The sequence below is a fragment of the Festucalex cinctus genome, chromosome 2 (assembly GCF_051991245.1).
Source record: "Festucalex cinctus isolate MCC-2025b chromosome 2, RoL_Fcin_1.0, whole genome shotgun sequence".
Classification (NCBI taxonomy): domain Eukaryota; kingdom Metazoa; phylum Chordata; class Actinopteri; order Syngnathiformes; family Syngnathidae; genus Festucalex; species Festucalex cinctus.
This window is the reverse complement of record NC_135412.1, coordinates 30,696,033-30,715,766: the sequence shown is the minus strand read 5'-3', so window position 1 is coordinate 30,715,766 and position 19,734 is coordinate 30,696,033. Positions and strand designations below refer to the sequence as shown.

The window sequence follows — 19,734 nt, the reverse complement described above, 5'->3', positions numbered from 1 at the left end:
TCTCAATTTTGAGTCACAACTTCAAAGTTAGCATTGTGCTATGAAAGAGTCCGGCTGCCGGACTATACAGAAACAGTATCATGCCAAAGTCAAAAGCAAAATAGAGTTGCAGTGTTTACTGCCTGTGCTTACTTGCTCATTAATTGACAAGTTGGATGCAGCAGCTTGGTGAAATGCTACTTCAACAAGTGAAAATATATTTGAAGCTTTTGCTGTCTTTATAAGTGCTCACTTTTTATTAAACACTCTTCTCTAGTCATAACCCTCGCCTTATCCTCTAGCTCTTACCTCCGATCGCCATGGTAACAAAAGCTTAGTAACAACACCAATGTTAAGCATAGGTCCTGCGATCTGTTTTTAATACACTATTTGTCATTGTTCCTTATTTGCCAGATACACGTTCACAGGGATTTACACTTTTGAGTCCCTCATAAAGATCCTGGCCAGAGGCTTCTGCGTGGGGAAGTTCACTTTTCTGCGCGACCCTTGGAACTGGCTAGACTTTAGCGTGATCCTCATGGCGTAAGTATTTTGGCATATTTACACATTGATTGAATGATTTATTAAACATATAAACATGACAAGATATAAAAATAAAAACTGATCATCAATAAGTGTCATCGTTCAACACAGTTTGCAGGCTCAAAGGGATGAGGAAAAAAAATGATCTTGTCCTATTGCATATTACTCATATTATGTTAATGCAGTAGTAGGGTATTCATTTTCAATAATATATCAGAAATAAAAACAAAACATAAAACAAACAAAACAAGTTAATACTCATGTTTATTACTGATTTGTTGATATTTTTCTAACCCTTTTAAACCTCTTTTTGAACACAGCGAGTAATTCACACATTTTCAATTCTCTTTCATAATTGTCCCATAAATTAATACCTTTTACAGAAACACACATTTGCTTTATCTTAGATTTTTTTTTAAGTGACTTGTGCCCCTTAACTTATAACAACAACCCGCTCTGATTTTGAACTTTTACTGAGTGTAAGAAAGGAGGATGATCTTCATGATATTGTTGTACTTTATGGAACTCATGCCCATATGTCATCTTTAGATGTCCTAATTTACATGATCACAACCTATATACAGTATATCCTACCACCCTATATGAGTTTAGGTTCAGAGAGAATTCTAAAAATCCCAACTTTTTATCCACACATGAACATTTAGTGTACAAGTCTCACATATTATACAAACAAATAGGGAGAGAAAACATAAACGTGCACTAATAGGGAAAAAGATGAGAATTGGTAAAGTAAATCCTAACCAATAAATTTCTTCCTCAATATTTAAAATATTAAAATTTATTTCCTGGTGTAAATTTTTTAATTGCAGAAATTGTAAAAACAACAATGGCTTGCCATCATTAAAAAAAGGGGGCAAAAAGAAAAAGAAAAAAAAGAATAAAATTATGTGAGTCTAATCAATTTATATATAATAGTTCAAACTCGAGGTTTTTCAGGATGCTGAATTGAATGCAAGCATTAGTTTTTCTACAGAACTATTGCTTCATGAGGGGAACTCATTTCACTATTTACATTTGAATATTCTAGTAAATATCTGAGTTTAATGCAATTTTTTAAAACTCATATTTAGAGCAAAAACTGATCTATGTCAAATGTTTCCGAGGTCAATGTGTGACAAGAGTCTTATACATAATGCCTTTACAAACTTGGGATGTGGAGATGCATTTGACTCCATTCTTTTTGCAGCTGCACTGCCGGTTGCATTTGATAGTCGTGACAATGCAGTTTACAAATTGTGAATTGGAGTAGCTCCTCATGATTCATGGAGTCAAGTGCTGGAACTGGCTCATAACTATGCACATCCAATGTGCATCTAGAGACATTGGGACCCAAATATATGCCCTGAAGACAAACTTGGTGTGAGCAGTGTGTAGCTGTACCAAACGGTTTCAATCATTTCTACATGCTGCGAGAACATGCTGTACCCGGTTGTACCCGCTGATGTACCTGGTGAATGCTAAATATATGGGAAGAACATAGTATGTAACTTGAATCATTTCACACTTTGTAGCTTGTGTGACAATGATGATTTTTGTTTAACAATGTCCCCTGCACAAAACTGACCAAAATCCACTGTTTTTTTTTTGTCCCCTTGTAAAGTTCTTTAGAAATTAAATTATTAACACACTATTATCCTCAAATAGAATTGCTTTCTCGTGGTCAGTAATTGTACAAACAATGATGGAAATGTGGAAGAAAGGAGGTTGACAAGTAAACTCATTTTAGTTGCGTTGTCAAGGAAATGTACTTGGTGTTGATTGTATCTTATTTGGCCTAATTTGGTCATCACAGCAGGAACTCTTGGCATGCCGGATATGGTCATTTTGGCCAATGTTTTTGTTGTTCTTTTTTTTTCTGTCAGTGTACATGAAGTCTGATTTTAGATTATTTAATATCTCAAATGCCTGTACATGTTTGTACTCATTCTTGAGTGATGCTATGTGATAACTGTGCATTTAATTCTGCAGGTATATAACAGAGTTTGTAAACCTAGGCAATGTTTCAGCTCTGCGCACATTCAGAGTATTGAGAGCTTTGAAAACTATCTCAGTGATACCAGGTAAGGGTGCCTTAGCGTATCCTCCTGTGTGTGACCATTTGCCACTCCCTTTCCCTTTTCCATGACCCCTCCCCTCTTGTTTTGTGACGTGGGTGTCTGTGTTGTGTGCGCGTGAACGTGTGCATCCCGAAAACTCCTCGCAACCCCCCCCCCCCGCCTTGCTACCTCCTCCCTTACAGATATATCACAGAGTTTGTGGACCTGGGCAATGTATCAGCACTGCGAACCTTCAGGGTTCTGCGGGCCCTGAAAACTATATCAGTCATCCCAGGTGAGCACAGCATCAAGGCCAAAAGGGCGAATTAAATGCTCACTGCTAAGTGGCCTTTTTGGCAACATCTACTCACTTCCGAGCTCATCTTCACTGCAGCAAAGCCTGACAGCACCGTTTTGCCATCCTTCATGTTGCCTTCAAAAAAAAAAAGAAAAAAAGCTGGAATCGGGCTCCAATCTGCATAGATTGAAGGGATTCCGAGCTTTTACTTGTAGACATGTAGAAAGGCAGAACTCTTTCTTTGGAATCTATTCTTGCCTAGGGAGCCACCTGTGGATTTGTGCTTTTTCCTTTATGCATGAGACATTGCAAAGGAAGATTTTCTGGTGGCAAACTAATGTGTGTATGTGTTTACGTGCGTGTCTGTCAAGTGTGCAATCACTGTTTGAAGCATGTTATGTTCTTTTGTGGGTACTACTTGAAAGCACTTTTCATCGCATAAATCAAAAAGAAAAGTACAAGTAATTACATCCGCAGCACAACTCACATTAAAAAATAAAACCAAGGACTGCATTAGTTTGTGAATTATTTAGTTCTTCTTAATAATTGTTTAATAAGCTTTTGCTATGTCACAGTATTTTTGCTTTTGTAATACATTTTGGAAGCGTACAACCTATTGCCCCATATTCTCATCTCAACAAATATTCCCCTTCTTTTCCTCAATTTTGTGTTTTTTTTTCTTTAGACTTCAGATGTTTCTTAGTTTAATTCACTTACTGTGCCCAATAAAGCACACTTCCTTTCTCACGTACGAACTGCATGCATTATGTCAACTCCGCAGACAGAGGGTGGGAAATTCGACCCAAATCCATTCTGAAACTATTTGCCAGAGGTGTCTAGGAGTCCCCATTGTAAATAGCTAAGGCATTAATCTGCTAATAAGATGTTTCGGTCATAAATGGTCAAATAAAAACACTATTGTAAATGTATTTTTGAGTAAATGTCTTTACACAAATATAAAGCCAATTAAATGCATATATCAAATATGACTCAAATTACTATATGTTGAAATACTGGGTTGGTCTGCAAATAATGAAAATCCGCATATAATTGACACATCCTGAAATACATAATTTAATTTATTTTCGGGGGGCATAAAAAAGGGCCATTCACACCCGAGCATCAAGCATTAAGTATGAGTAGACATCACAGAATTGACCATCGCCTCTCATCGATTCTTGTTTATCTGCGATAAACAGTGACCTGTATCAGATTTTTTTCTGATGACAGTCCAAAAGTTCATACATACTCAATCTGGCTGCTTGTTCTTTGAAACGCTTTTGTTGAATTACTCTCCATACAAGCTTATATGTGACAGGTACTAATAATTTCCTCCTTTGCTATGTCCCTCAATCCCTTACCCTGTCTCCCATTCAGGCTTGAAGACAATCGTGGGTGCATTGATCCAGTCAGTTAAAAAGCTGTCGGATGTTATGATCCTGACCGTGTTCTGCCTCAGCGTGTTTGCTCTCATTGGCCTGCAGCTCTTCATGGGCAATCTGAGGCAGAAATGCGTCCGCTTGCCCATCAATGGCAACGACACCAACAGCAGCAGCACTGTGGCCGACGACATGTTTCTTTTCAATGGCAGCCTAGCAGAAATCAACGACACGTTCCTGAACAGCACAGGGAGCAGCTTCAACTGGACCGAGTACATCAATGATGACAGTAAGCCAAGAGGGACAGATCTGCTGCATGTGGGTTAACGGGGTTCAAATTCTGCTGAAGTTGCACCACTAAATTTATGTTATACATACATGTGTGACTTCCTGTGTTTTTACAAAAAATGTCATAAGTAGGTCCCTAAGTAAGCTGAGCAATTCAGTTTTTATGCAAAACAGAAAAGAAGGGTCAGAGTGATGTTTTGATGTTTTAGAATAATGAGGAGTGAGAAGGTAGATCCCTTTGTCTGAATGTGTCAAAATGACCTTTATGCTAAATTTCTGACTGATCCTTTCTTGTGCCATGGTATAAAAAGAACAACTGTGCCTTCCACAGTGAAATAGTTATTGTGCAAGACAACGCACCAAAAAAAGAAAAAAAAAGCTGCTGTCGGTATAAAAGGAGAAATCTCATTATGTGGCCACTATCATCCTCTTACTTGAACCTGTGGAGCATTATTAAAAGGAATCTGAGATGGTGGAAAAGAAAAAGGAAAAATACCTTCAAACAGTTATTCTGTGAGGACATTATTAAATCCTAATATCAGATGCAGGCATGAAACATCTATAGACTTAAACATTCAGACGGTTCTTATGTTAACATGTAACTTAATCATTGAAGATTTATTTTTTTTTGTCAAAATTGTATATATTTTTAGTTAAAAAAAAAAATTATTATTAAAGACATATTTAATTGTAAATCTCACTGACACAACAATCAAAGACTCATTGGCAAAAAGTGGTGAAATCTTTAACATTTCTGGTGTCTTCTCTTTTAGGAAATTACTACGTCCTCCCCGGCCGCAGGGATGCTCTACTTTGTGGAAATGGCACTGGGGCTGGGTAAGAACGTTTGAGATTCTTAAGTTTTATAACTTATGGTCGCCAAACCTGTGATTTTTAAATCAAGATATTTTAATTGGATCTGAATTATTAATCATGAAAAGTCTTCGTCTTAGTCTCTGTTTTTTTTTTTTTTTTTTAAATTAAGTATTCATTGTGCTTCATCCCCCCCATTTTCTTATATTACAGCCTCATTTCAAAATGGAATAAATTCTCAAAATTCTACACACGAGACCCCATGATGACAATGTGAAAAATACTTTTTAAACGTTTTTTGCAAATTTATTAAAAGTATAAAAATAAGAAATCACATGTACATGAGTAATCCCGCAGCCTTTGTCACAAAACTCAGTATTGAACTATGGTGCATCGTGTTTCCACTGATCATCCTTGAGGCTTCCTATAGCTTAATTGGGGGTTCCTTGTGGGAATTCTGTTGATTTAACATGATTTTGCAAAGGCACCTACATTCAGTATAAGGTCCTATAGGTGAAAGTGCATGTCTAGCACAAACCAAGCATGAAGTCATAGGAGTTGCCAGACACTAGACAAGATTATTTTGGGCACAAATCTGGGGAAGGGTACGCAGAAATTTCCATCTGTAAATGGAAGGATTTACGAACCACCAGTACTCTGAATAGTTGGGAGAGAATCGCCTTAGTCAGGAAGATGACCAAGAACTTGATGGTCACACTATCAGTGATCCATTGATCCTCTGTGGTGAGAAGAAAACCTATCAGAAGGATGACCATCACAGAAGCACTCCACCAATCAGGTCTAAGGCCTGTAGAGTGGCCAGACAGAAGCCACGCCTTCGTATTAGACACTTGCTAATATATGGCCAGCTAACAGCTAACTCATTAGCCAAAAGGCGTCTGAAGGACTCTCAGACCATGAGAAAGAAATTTGTGCGCTTTGATGAGACAAAGTTTGAACTCTTTGGCGTGGATGCCAAAGATTGGGGGTGACGGTTTACACACCGCCAAGACAACGAAATAGTGACTTGAGGGCAACTCTGTGAATGCCCTGTATGAATCTCAAAAGAAGGTAATTCATAATTGTGTGACAGGCTTTGTCCAGAAGGCTTCACTTGTATCAAAGCGGGTCGCAATCCAGACTACGGATACACAAGTTTTGACACCTTCAGCTGGGCTTTCCTGTCCCTGTTCCGACTCATGACACAGGACTACTGGGAAAACCTCTATCAGCAGGTTTGTATAATTTGTGGGTGCGTTGATGCTGTTATTTCAAAAAACCTTTGTGTTATTGTGAGCTTTATACTCTTGAATCCTTTAGACTTTGCGTGCGGCAGGGAAGCCCTACATGGTCTTCTTCGTTTTGGTGATCTTCCTGGGTTCCTTCTACCTTGTCAACCTAATTTTGGCTGTTGTGGCCATGGCTTATGATGAGCAGAACCAAGCCACTATAGAAGAGGCTCAACAAAAAGAGGAGGAGTTCCAGGCCATGTTAGAGCAACTAAAGAGGCAGCAGGAGGAGGCACAGGCAAGAACAATTTTGGTTTGACACAAAGTTAAAGAGGAATTTTAGTCAACCCCAACAATTTTTCTGCACGATAATATGTTCTATGCAGCCCCACTAGTCTAAATATGGTATTCTGATTAATATCGCGTTAGTGGATTATGAGTTAAGCATCAAAATCCAGCATTTTTTATCAATATCAGAAGGCGGCCATTTTGCCACTTGCTGTCAAGTGAGAATGACATCACAGTTGCTCAGGTTCAGGTAACAACCAATCACAGATAAGCTTCAGAAAACAGGTGAGCTGTGGATGGTCATTGCCTGAGCCCTGAGCAACTGTGATGTCATCTTCAGTCAATCGCAAGTGGCAAAATGGCTGCACAGTGAGATGGATATAAAAAGATGGATTTTGCTACATAACTCGTATTCCCCAAATGTAATATTAATCAGAAAGTAGTGGTTAGACTCATGAGAGCACATATAACATATTATTGTCAAGAAATGTTTAAGGTTGGAGGCTCCAGGTGGAGGAGTGGAACCGTCACTTGCCTTCGGTGCCGGTTGGCGTGGGTTAACTTCTCCGCCTGGGAGACCATGTGTGGGAGAATTACATGTTGGGCATTTTAAGCTAGCTTTGCCTTACGTACGTCAGTTTAGCCTAATGCTAACACAATGCTAAATTTCAAAGGCGGGCTAATAAATAGCATCTCTGTGGCGGTGCTGTACATCATATAAGCTTGTGTGAGTGAGTGAGTGAGTGAGTGAGTGAGTGAGTGAGTGATATATATAATATATATAAATTAAGGTTGCCTTCTCATTTAAGCTTGAGATCGCAGTTGTTGTTCTACATCTAACTACAGTAAACTATGGCACTTTATCCATGAGAGAAAAAAAATATAAAGGAGAAAAAAAAGTGCCATAGAGATGTTGAGTAAGGTGACAGTGAGTATACTTTGAGTACCTGGCCTTTTGACAATAAATTGTCTAATTTTAAAAAATACTCTCATATTTGGATCCTCTAATTTTAATGAGAATCAGAAAAAAAAAATCCCAAGCCATTCTAAACAAAACCTAGGTTGTGAGAATATTTCAATTTAGTTGGAAATCACTGCTTTCACTTTGTAAGCATTTATGTATCTGCGGAAACACCTGCCACAACACACTGCTAAAGAAAATGTCACTGAACCCTAAAATTTGAACACAAAGACAAACATCAACCGAGCAGAGACAATGAGGACAAATAAGTCTTTTGGGGATGTGACTTTACCCAAGTACAAAAAAAAATAAATCATTAAATTCATTTAACACCAGAGACTGATTTGTCAGTGCTGCCATGTCTGCTTTCAGCTGCCAGGCTTTCTCTTCATACTCATTTGCGCAAGACTTTCAGACAGTCACCAGGTTGCCATGACAACTGTGTTTTGTTTTCTGATTGGCTGACAGGTTGCCGCGGCAGCAGCCACGGAGAGCGGCGAGTACAGCGGGAGGGGTGCCCCCACCTCTGAGTCGTCCTCCGTGACATCCAAGTTCAGTTCGAAAAGTGCAAAAGAGCGACGCAACAGACGGAAGAAAAGGAAACAGAAGGAGGAAGAGGAGGAGGAGGAGCGGGAAGCATGCAAGTTGTTCCATAAGTCTGCAACCGTGGACAGCATCAACAGATCCTTCCGCTTCTCCATGGATGCAAACCGACTTTCCTATGAGAAGAGATGCTCCTCACCCAATCAGGTACATTTTACTCTTAAACATGATGGGATTTCACTTCTTGTATAGCTTTGAAGAGCTCACAGATACCTTCTTTCATAGTCTCTGTTCAGTATACGAGGATCACTTCTCTCACCACGGCGGAACAGCCAAGCCAGCCTCTTCAGCTTCCGCGGACGAGTACGTGACATGGGCTCCGAAAACGACTTTGCGGATGACGAGCACAGCACCTTCGAAGAGAGCGACAGTCGCCGGGGCTCGCTGTTCTTGCCACGTCGTCTCGAGCGTCGTTGCAGCGCCGTCAGTCAGACAAGCCTCAGGGTACCTCGTGTAATGCTTCCTGCCAATGGCAAGATGCATTGTGCGGTGGACTGCAACGGCGTTGTTTCGCTGGTTGGAGGAACATCTGTCACTAACTCTCCGGTTGGTCTCCTACTGCCTGAGGTTATTTTGTTAATTTACCCCAAAGTTGGAGACTTGAGTCACATAACTTGACTCAAGTCGGATTTAAGTTGCCAATTTTAGGATTTTGGACTTGCATGGTTAAAAACATATGAAAAGATGAATGTTGTTTTGACCTGGTATTCATGAGACTCGACTTAGACTTGCACCACATCACTTGCCAAGTCTACCGGTTTACATTTGAAAAAAAAAAAAAAAAAAAAATCACTTTCAAGATAGTTTGCCATTTTTGTTTGTCATGTGCAGAAGCCACCTCATGAAGCAAATTTGGAGAGATGAGCTTCGATTAAAGCTTATGATTTTGATAAAATTGTTGAAGAAACAACAATATCCGACTTCATCTATCACTACAAGCCCTACATGGATAGCTAAGCTACAATAAGTCTGCAGTTAAGCTCACCGATAGCTGGTCAAACATGAACAAAACTTCATTGTGGTTGAACATTGTGAGGAACATATTGCTGACTGAGGATAAACATTTTCTTGTCTCTTTAAAAGTAGATCCATTGCTAGCCATGAGAGGTGGACATATTTGTGCTATATTTCATCTCATGGGGGCGGCATGGCTCAGTGGTAGAGTGGTTGTCTCCCAATTCGCAGGGTTAGGGTTCACCAGGTCGTGGTGTCTTTGAGAAAGATACTGAACCCTAAGTTGCTCCGAATGTTGTGCTCTCAATAGGTGAATGTGAAGTCAGTGTGAAGGGCTTTGAATGCCTTAATGGGTGCAAGTTCTGTACAAGTCAAAGACCATTTACCGTAACTGAGACTTAACTATTGTTTTTATTGGTCTCAGCCTTGCACAGTCTGAACTTTAGGCGAGCCTAGTAGGGAAAATTAAACTAACCTACTTCTTGGAAAATTGACAACTATCTTGATGGACTAGTTCTCTTATGATGATATCGGTCAAATATTACATTATTATCTTGGATTGTGTGTTTTTCTCTAGGGTACCACAACAGACACCGAGGTGAGAAAACAATGCTCCGTTGATTATTTAGATGAACCAGGAGGCAGGCAAAGAGCCATGAGTGTGGCCAGCATCCTCACCAACACCATGGAAGGTCAGAAATCTTGCCTTAAACAGATTTCAAATTTTGTCAAGGGAATACACCAAACTTTACTTACCCTTCACATCCCATATGTTAAAGCATTGGCAATGGACATATAATGAGCTATAGAATAATAAATAACAGAAAAATACTTTAGCAACTGTTCTAGTATCCCCTTCCTGTGATTTTCACTCCATTTCAATATCTCCCTTCTAGAGCTTGAAGAGTCGAGACAGAAATTCCCCCCCTGCTGGTATCGATTTGCCAACACTTGTTTGATCTGGGATTGTTGCCCTGCCTGGCTTAAAATTAAGGACTTTGTCAATATGGTGGTCATGGACCCGTTTGTGGATCTGACCATAACAATTTGCATCGTTCTCAACACCCTTTTTATGGCCATGGAGCATTATCCAATGACGAAAGAATTCAACAATGTCCTTTCTATTGGAAACCAGGTACCTGCTAAAATTAACAACCATCCAACCTGATGATGCCTAGTTAATTATGTATAAAATTATTTGCACACTTTCCCCCCCCCCCCAAATAGGTATTCACTGGCATTTTCACGGCAGAGATGTGCCTCAAGGTCATCGCCCTTGACCCTTACTATTACTTCCAAGAGGGCTGGAACATTTTTGACGGCATTATTGTTAGTCTGAGTCTCATGGAGCTGGGTTTGGCCAATGTCGAGGGCCTGTCAGTGCTCAGGTCCTTCCGACTGGTAAGAGACACAGTCACATTTTACTCTACATTATCCAAATCCTGAATACAGTCTGAACTTTTTTTTTCACTCTCTCTTGATTTTCCAACAGCTGAGGGTATTCAAACTGGCTAAATCCTGGCCAACTCTGAACATGTTGATCAAGATCATTGGTAACTCAGTGGGGGCTTTGGGGAACTTGACCCTGGTCCTCGCCATCATCGTCTTTATCTTTGCCGTGGTGGGCATGCAGCTTTTCGGCAAGAACTACAAAGAGTTTGTCTGTAACATAAACGATGAATGTCAGCTACCACGTTGGCACATGCACGATTTCTTCCACTCCTTCCTCATCGTGTTCCGGGTGTTGTGTGGAGAGTGGATCGAGACCATGTGGGACTGTATGGAGGTATCAGGACCGACAATGTGTCTGATTGTCTTCATGATGGTTATGGTCATCGGAAACTTGGTGGTAAGCACCCTTTTTTGCTTTATTTATTTCATTACTTATTTAACTAGAAGTCCCCCCCCCTCCAAAAAAACAAAAAAAACAAAAACAAAAAACATCTTTAGCTAAGCATCAAAATCCAGAAATTTTTATCAGTATCACAAGGCGGCCATTTTGCCACTTGTTGTCAAGTGAAAATGACATCATGGTTGTTCAGGTCTCAGGTAACAACCAATCACAGCTCAACTTCAAAAAACAGGTGAGCTGGCTGTTGCCTGAGCCCTGAGCAACATTGATGTCATCTACAGTCGACAGCAAGTGGCAAAATGGCCGCCCCCTGACATGGATAAAAACAGCTGAATTTTGCTGCATAACTCATATTCCACAAATCTAATATTAATCAGTATGTCATGTTTAGACTAGCGAGGTTAGATATAACATATTGTCAAGAGATGTTCAAGGTTGACTTGACTTTAATATATTACGTAATCATGGTGCTATAGTGGTGCAGCTGGGGGGAAAAATAAATTAATGAGAAAGTTGCTATTTTTGGTCAGGTGGTTATTTAAAATCAGTCGTATGTGAAAAGGTATTTTCTAATAACTGTACACTGTACACTGCATAGAAGTGATCAACCTGTGGCACTCCCGTAATATGGATGCCCAGGCTGCTGTTCATTTCAAATTGTTGATTAACTGCATTTGTAAATATCTTGAAAACAACCAATCTGAAACAACAAGAAACAGCTTTAACACCCTTTGTTTATTCGTTGCTTTACTTTTTTTAACACCTCATCGCCTGGCTGCCTTGCACGCCCACTCGCAAAGCTGCTGTGAATATCTAGCTTGATTGGGTTAATCATCACACGTGAGAGAAGTTTCAGTGCCTGCGATTGGTCAGTGTGTTTCCTATGGAGGTTTTAAAATGACTATTGGAAATGACCTTAAATTGTCTTAGACTGAGAATTTTATCTAAGTAATCTAATGGCATCTTGCCCCTTGTAAAGATGTGCCTGTATCGGGATACAGACCAGTGTGTGAATTTATCTCACGTAGTTATAATAGTTTATACACAGTTCATACTATATAATGTTGATATCTAATGTAGCCCAGTCATTCATGTCTTCTTTTGTCATGTTCTTGTTAGGTTCTAAACCTGTTCTTGGCTCTTCTTCTGAGCTCATTCAGCGCTGACAACTTGGCAGCAACTGACGACGACAGCGAGATGAATAACTTGCAAATTGCTGTGGGCCGTATCCAGCGCGGCATTGCCTTTTTCAAATCTACTGTCCGACAGTTCCTCCAGAGCCTGTTCTTCGGCGGGGGCGGGAAAGGCTCCAGCTTGCATGAAGAGAGCAAACCCCTTGAAGAACTACATAGCAACGGCAAAGGCAACTGCATCACCAATCACACAACAGTGGAAATGACCAAAGACCCTGGCGGAATGTACATTACAGCTGAGGGCAACGGGCGTCCAGGAGGTCTGGTTGTTGGGGGCATGCTTGACGAGGACAGCACCGAAAAGTACCCCATAGACGATTGTCACTACATGTCGTTTATTCACAACCCGAGCCTGACGGTCACAGTGCCTATTGCTGTGGGCGAGTCAGACTTCGAGAACCTTAACACAGAGGACTTAAGCAGCGATTCCTCGGACGTGGAAGGCAGCAAAGAGGTAAGATTAGACTGTCGTTTTCTGTCTTGATCTGTGATGTATTTTAAAGTTGACGCCAGCGAAGGCTGATCAATCACTTGAGCAGCTTTTTGCAAGTATTCCACCTGTTCAGATTTTCATCAGAAATTATGACGTACCTAAATACTGTATTGTTTATCACCCCCAGTCGTACGATATGGTAAGGTATCATGTGGTACATTTGGTCCACATAATTATACTATATTGCTGTGACCTTTTTACTTGCTATGGTCTTCTTTATATGGCACAGTTGAGACCATGGGGGTCACATATTGTCACCTAAGCTTGGCAGGATATGAACAGTAATCATCTGACGGAAGGTTAGACCTTCTTCCGCATCTAGCAGAGAAAGGTTCCGAATTTGTGTACTCAATCTTTTTGGCATCCGTTAAATAGGTTTCATTGAAAATATTCTTATTATATTATACTGTTAGAGTAGTGAGCATTAAAGGGGAAGTCAACCTTAAACATTTCTTGCCAATATGTAATATGTGACCTCACTATTCTAAACATGACATTCGGATTAATATTACATTTGTGGAATATGAGTTATGCAGCAAATCTAGCCGTTTTTATCCATCTCAGGGAGGGCGGCCATTTTGCCAGTTGCTGTCGACCGAAGATGACATCACAGTTGCTAAGGGCTCAGGCAACGACCAATCACAGCTCACCTGTTTTCTGAAGCTGAGCTGTGATTGGTTATTGCCGTAGACCTGAGCAACTGTGATGTCATTTACACTTGATAGCAAATGGTAAAATGGCCGCCTTCTGACATTGATAAAAACTGCTGGATTTTGCTAGTTAACTCATATTCCACTAACACAATATTAACCAAAATACCGTATTTAGACAAGTGGGGGCTACAAAATATTTCACTGTATGTCAAAAAAATGGATTGACTTTCCCTTTAATGATAAAGCACAAGTCAAAGTTTGCTCCGAAGGTTTCAGGTTGGAGGGGTTCCATGGCATGCTCGAGGGGGCATCAGCAGTAGTCTGGACAGACGAGCTTCCCTACTTTGTCCGCAGCGAGACTTGAACTGTACCCTTATGGATGAGCTACTGCCGCTCCAGCTGATGACGTGGATTCACTTTGACGATTCGTTGAAAAACAGACCAGCAAGGGCAGGTCATTGTGAAACGCCACAGATGCTGCTAATTTAATTGAGAACTGTCTGAAGGGTGATCTTAACTTCATCCTTAGGCTGACAAGAAACAATCTAAATGAAATTCCAAGTAAAGTTAAATAAACTGTTGCCATTACACTTTACATTGTTCTGATTTACTGGAACAGGATCGGATGACATTTAGCATGTTATGGAAAAGAGGGCTATTGGCTGTAATGTCTTAATTTGCCCGATCATTAATGACATCATTGATTGTCTCTACAAAATAAGACACGACATGTTATATTTAATATTTATCAGCATTTTCATTCAATTGATGTATTCGTGGGTCGGACCAGTCCCTATTCCCTGCAAATGGCAACTGTAGAGTCTATAAAAGTTTTTCAAATGGATACAGTATATTGCTCCATCTTCTGATCGAATTGGTGATCGGCTATCGTTTTTTTTTTTCTTAAACTCGTTGCTCGGTGATAGGAAAATCCTGATTGTGTAGCCTAGTTGTCACATTGTTTCCCAGATTCCCTTTTGTTGTAATTCTTCAGCCTTACAGAACCAACTGCAACGGCACTCGGATGAGAAGTATTGCGTCCTGCAGGTGGCGGTGATGTGTATAACAAAGTACAAAACTGCCACACATTGTAAGTTTTTCCACTGCAGGTCCATCAACTGAATCTGGTGGCTCTGTACCCTCTTGAACTGTGGCTTGGTCCTTGGCGCATTTTGTCATTTTGGCAACCAACATAACCTTATAACCAGCTTGCAATTGGTGCTTACAGGTCTTGAGGATGTCCCCTATCACATTAACCTTTGTTTTTTTTTTAATAGGTGCAGGTGTTTTGACTGTGCACAACATTGAGAATATTTATAGTTACAGATGGTGTGCACTGTTTAAGTACAGTATCTCTTATGCAAAAAAAATTCTCATAAAATTTTGAATACAGACATGAGGTTGAATGCTAGCCTGTGGTTGCGCGCGACTTACTTTGTTTAACTCCCCCCGTTTGTTATTGCAGCCATATCACAGACGTTCTCAAGGTTTTCAGTGAGAGAAGAACTGTAAGAGCACTTTATTGTATCATAGCACTAACCATGAGGACTGCCAATGTCATTTACGAACAGGCATTATTTCCTCATACTTTTAATGGACTGCCCATTTTCGTTTTTTGCCTGGTCTTGCCCTTCGCCCCACCCACAACCCACTTTCCTTTATTCCCACCTCTTCCCCATACAGCAGTACACATACACACTGTAATTGTTTAGTTTTCTTTAACTGCTCAATTGGTTGGTTTTGACCTAGGACTTGGTCTGCATTTAACAGCTGAAAAACAGTCACAACTGGATGAGTGAAGAGATAAAAGGAGAAAGAGGCTATTAATTTTGCTGTAGTTTAAAATGGCTTTGATCTGTGACCCTAATGATCAATTTGCTGATTTATTTATGGATTATATTTGGGCTTTTTTTCCCTGACATCATAAGCATAGTTGACCTTATATAACTCAGATGTAGAACTCCAAAGGTTTCTACATTTTTCAGTACATTTACATGCACTTGAGGACTGGACTGGTACTTGATTTATAGAGCACTTTTAAAAACTATTATTCAGTTGAATTTAGAGCCGTAAACAACATGACATTGTTTGACTCTCTTAAAGTTCATTTGAACACACGGACTATTCTATATTGCAAACCAAATTCCTCCAGCATGCGTACGCTATAATTGGGCTCTGCCCGTGCTCCAGTCTCCGTGGCAGATTTATCTGCGACAGTAACACCATTAAATCACAAGAAGCAAAAGTGAATGAGGTGGGAGACCTGTTTGAATCAAGGAGGACATAAATTCAACAGTGAATTGTTTTTTCCACGTGTGCACAAATCCTTTGCTGGACACTGACTAATATTTATTTAGATTTTAAACATTAAATTGTCACTGGAATTGAATGAGAAAATCACTATGGCTTTTCCACAGCAAAGTCTACAACTGGAAAGACTTTGAAACTAGAGTGATGAACATCATAATTGTTTGATGAACCCTATTACTAAAACTGGTTTTGATTTCAACTGAGTGCATTGTTGTCTCCAAGGGAAATTGAAAAAGTAGACAAGGATGTTGCATTGTAATCAAATGTATTTGTATAGGTCTGATTATCCCAGGCCCGGAGTGATAATCTGCCTGCTCAGTGGACTAGTGGTAGAGTGACCGTGCACCGGAAGTGATGTGAATAGGTTTCAAATAAGAGGGTAACAGGAAGTACCACGTTAGCTGGCTTAACAGCGTTTGATAAATCTGACTTGTTAAGTGTAATTGTATTGTATTGCCTGTTGGTGCCTCTTTTTTTTTTTGGTCCATTTTAACAATCTAGGTGCTCCTATTTGTTCAACTAAACGATGATCATGATCTTGTAAGCACATTCAATTGTTTAGATTTTTGATCACATACAGTATGAATATCAGTGAAGGCAAGAGTAAGCTATTCATGAAACTCAATGGCTGAAATTTGGTCTCACTCCAGCCCAGGATCAGCCATGCCTTTGCCGAAAAGGTGCCACATCTCCTTTTACAATGATCTTACCCATTTTCCTCTCTTGTGGGGCTTGGGGCCAAGTCCTGGGATTTGCGGGTCACGATTTAATTGAAGATGATCTCTTCTAAATTTTATAAGCCATATCCGGTTACATAAGGTCATTGATGTCTATGGTGTCAGTAATAGCATAAATTTTAAAACATAATTTAAAAAAAAAAAAGGCTGCACAGTGCCCAAAGACAGCTGGGCTAGGCTCCAGCATGCCCGCAACCAGAGTGAGGATAAGTGGTTCAGAGAATAAATGAATGAGACAAAGAAAAATTCAGCACACACATTCTTTTATTTCAAGATCATAAAAGGGTCATAAATCAAGCTGCATATTTATTTTAACATACCTGAAGTAAGATATCATTCCTGTGATTTATCTGAAAATGGAATGTTTTTAAAAAAAAAAAAAATTTTTTTTTTTTTTTTTTTTTTGCTATATAAAAAAAAATGTTGTTCCGTATCAAATCACAAAACTGTCAATCACTGTTAAGTGTTAAATAGTATAAACCACCCAAGCAATTTATCAATTATCTGCATAAACACCCTTTTAACATAACATGCCAAGCTAACCTGCTCCATATAAAAGCCTATCCAGACATCACCTCATAAAATCCATAACCCATCGAGGCCAAACGAGTACAAAGGTAGAGTAAGACAGCATCCTTTCAGAAATGGTTGCACACGTGAGAAGCATGCTTCCATCACTCCCATGTCCTATTAGCTGGGTCCCACTGCAATCAGGGCTGCTGCACTGTGTAGGATGACATGTTTCAAAACTTCATACACCAAATGAAAGTCGCATGCAACACTAGGCAAAAACTACAAGACGACTGGTAAGACTGACATGTCTCACATTATCCACATACTGTAGCTGCTATTTATTTACTTCACACCATGTTATGTAAGTGGGAAAAACTGATAAACACCAGACCACATGCTGTCTTATTAACAGTGCACAGTGCTGGTTTTTGCTGGTAAGCTAATGTGGTCATCTACCGACTTCAACACAACAGAAAAAGCTTAAACACTGCTTTCAAGGAATGGAAATAATGTATTTTCATGTCACTGAGGAAAACTGGTGATCAGAACTTTTGGTGGGTGGATTATACTTTATTGGGGTCGGTGTCTATGCAGTAAAGGGTCAACTTTGAAAATATTGAAGCAGATGAACTGAATACAAATTGATCTGGGTTGTTAACTTCTCAGTCGACGTGAAAATACCGCACATGTTTTGCTTGGTACAATTTCAGGCTTGGATTGATGATGCACTGGAATACTGCATGCACTCTTCCTCAAACTGAGGTCACATCAAACGTACCCACAGTTGCATTACAGTAATGTCCAACTCCCCATGTCATGTGTTGCTATATGATATGATTTGAGCCTTCAGATATGTCATGCCAACGCCTGTAGGTACATTTGATCACTGTTGCATGTGATGACAATGAGGACGTTCAAAACGAGTCCAACTCTGTTATGACAGTGCCGAATCTGAGTAGAGAATAACACAAATAGCCAGATCAGGACATTTGGTCCTGGAACAACTCTACACTTGCAATGTAACTTTGTGCACCTGTCCTTGTCCATGCAGAAACTGGACACAGAGCCCAAACGTCTTAGCTCTTCAGAAGGGAGCACGGTTGATATTCGCCCTCCAGGAGATGGGGTTGATTCGGTGGAACTGGAGCCAGAGGAGTCACTGGACCCCGAGGCCTGCTTTACTGAGGGTGAGATGGCATCTACAAGTATGATAGATCAAGGAAAAGTGGGGCAGAACTGTTCATGTGGTGTGTTCAACTCGCATCTGAGTGACAGTGAATAGGAATGCTCATCAGGTTAGAAAAGAAGTATTCATCGTGCTTAATAATTTAACCTGGCATTTTGTCTGACTCGGCTACAATTTCTAATGTGCAAATATCCTGCACAGGTGGGTGTGAGGATGGAATTTAGAAATCATGCAGTGAACCCCTTGTTCACAAATTCACCTCTTTGTTTTTATTCTCTGTGGAACCTAATCTATCCTCAGCTCTTCTGTGAAAAAAAAACAAGACCAATTGTTTCCTGCTTGTCGTACAGTGCAGATGTTGTGCTGCTTTGCAAATTGCTCGTGCATATTTGCATTTTCTGCTAATTTTTCATAAATTTGTTTTTTGCACTTTGTTCGTTTAGTAATTTCAGGACGCTACTTTTTTAGTATTTGCTTTTAAATGTCTTTTGTCAAATCTCTTTTGTTTGTAAATGTTTTTAAATGTTGCATATGAAATCTTGTGTATGAAATGCACTTTGTGAATAAATAGTGCTGCCTTGCCTATTTGTGTTTTTGGGCTATTTCTGTTTTGCCCAAAGCTGACACAATCAGGCACCAAAGCCCTGAATGATTGGAAATTAGTAATTAGGTCTATCTCGACTGAGAACATAAGATCTAAGCTAAGTTTAAACTTGCAGAGAATCTTTACCTCAGGTGCATGTATGTACATGCTCACTTCTAGGGTTTTTGTTTTGAAAATGAAATTTTAATCCATTAAAGGGATAGTTTGGCTTTTTTGACATGAATCTCTATTTCATCCTCACCTCCAGTGTGTGCGATCATCACTGACTTACCCCTGACAGCGTTCTGTGACACGAGTTCTGGTCCGGTGCTGGTCGAGAGGAAAATAGTCCAGCAAGCTGGCTGGGGTCACGGAAATAAAATAAAGCGTTTTTCTTCTAAAAGCAATATGTGTTCAAAAGAGTGATACATTTGCATCACAATATTCTTCTGAAAAAAGTCAGACGCCATTACCGCCAGGCACTACGTTTCTGTTCGTTCGTATATCACTGCGCGTCGCCTTGTAGACAGCTAATCGACGCGCTGCAGCCAGCTGATCCTTCCGCCTTCGAAAAGACAAACAACTTGTAGATTAGTGCGCGTCTATCAGCTGCGTGCGGGGCGCCGGGCAGTGACACGAACGAACAGAAAAGTAGTGGCTGGCGTTAACGGCGTCTGACTTTTTTTCAGAAAGGAGTTTAATGATGCAAATGTATGTAATGTATGTATGTATGTAATGTTTTGAACACAAATTGTTTTTAGAAGAAAAAAACGCTTTATTTCAGTGACCCCAGCCAGCTTGCTGGACTATTTTCCTCTCGTC

At 40.0% G+C, this 19,734-nt stretch overlaps 1 protein-coding gene across 2 annotated transcripts in view; it reads left to right on the top strand.

Moving 5' to 3' along the window:
* The window catches only part of LOC144014523 (sodium channel protein type 2 subunit alpha-like), a 36,138-nt gene that overhangs the window by 6,181 nt on the left and 10,223 nt on the right, over positions 1-19,734 (top strand). Inside the window, exons 5-18 of one of the 2 annotated variants that reach the window (XM_077514493.1) lie at positions 394-522; positions 2,783-2,874; positions 4,255-4,545; positions 5,318-5,381; positions 6,451-6,592; positions 6,678-6,884; positions 8,304-8,585; positions 8,664-8,984; positions 9,970-10,084; positions 10,289-10,527; positions 10,620-10,793; positions 10,885-11,241; positions 12,364-12,891; positions 18,195-18,330. In XM_077514493.1, coding sequence (XP_077370619.1) covers positions 394-522; positions 2,783-2,874; positions 4,255-4,545; positions 5,318-5,381; positions 6,451-6,592; positions 6,678-6,884; positions 8,304-8,585; positions 8,664-8,984; positions 9,970-10,084; positions 10,289-10,527; positions 10,620-10,793; positions 10,885-11,241; positions 12,364-12,891; positions 18,195-18,330 — 3,077 coding nt within the window. Of the gene's footprint in view, positions 1-393; positions 523-2,511; positions 2,604-2,782; positions 2,875-4,254; positions 4,546-5,317; positions 5,382-6,450; positions 6,593-6,677; positions 6,885-8,303; positions 8,586-8,663; positions 8,985-9,969; positions 10,085-10,288; positions 10,528-10,619; positions 10,794-10,884; positions 11,242-12,363; positions 12,892-18,194; positions 18,331-19,734 lie in introns of both variants that reach the window. The other variant, XM_077514494.1, reaches the window with a different exon arrangement.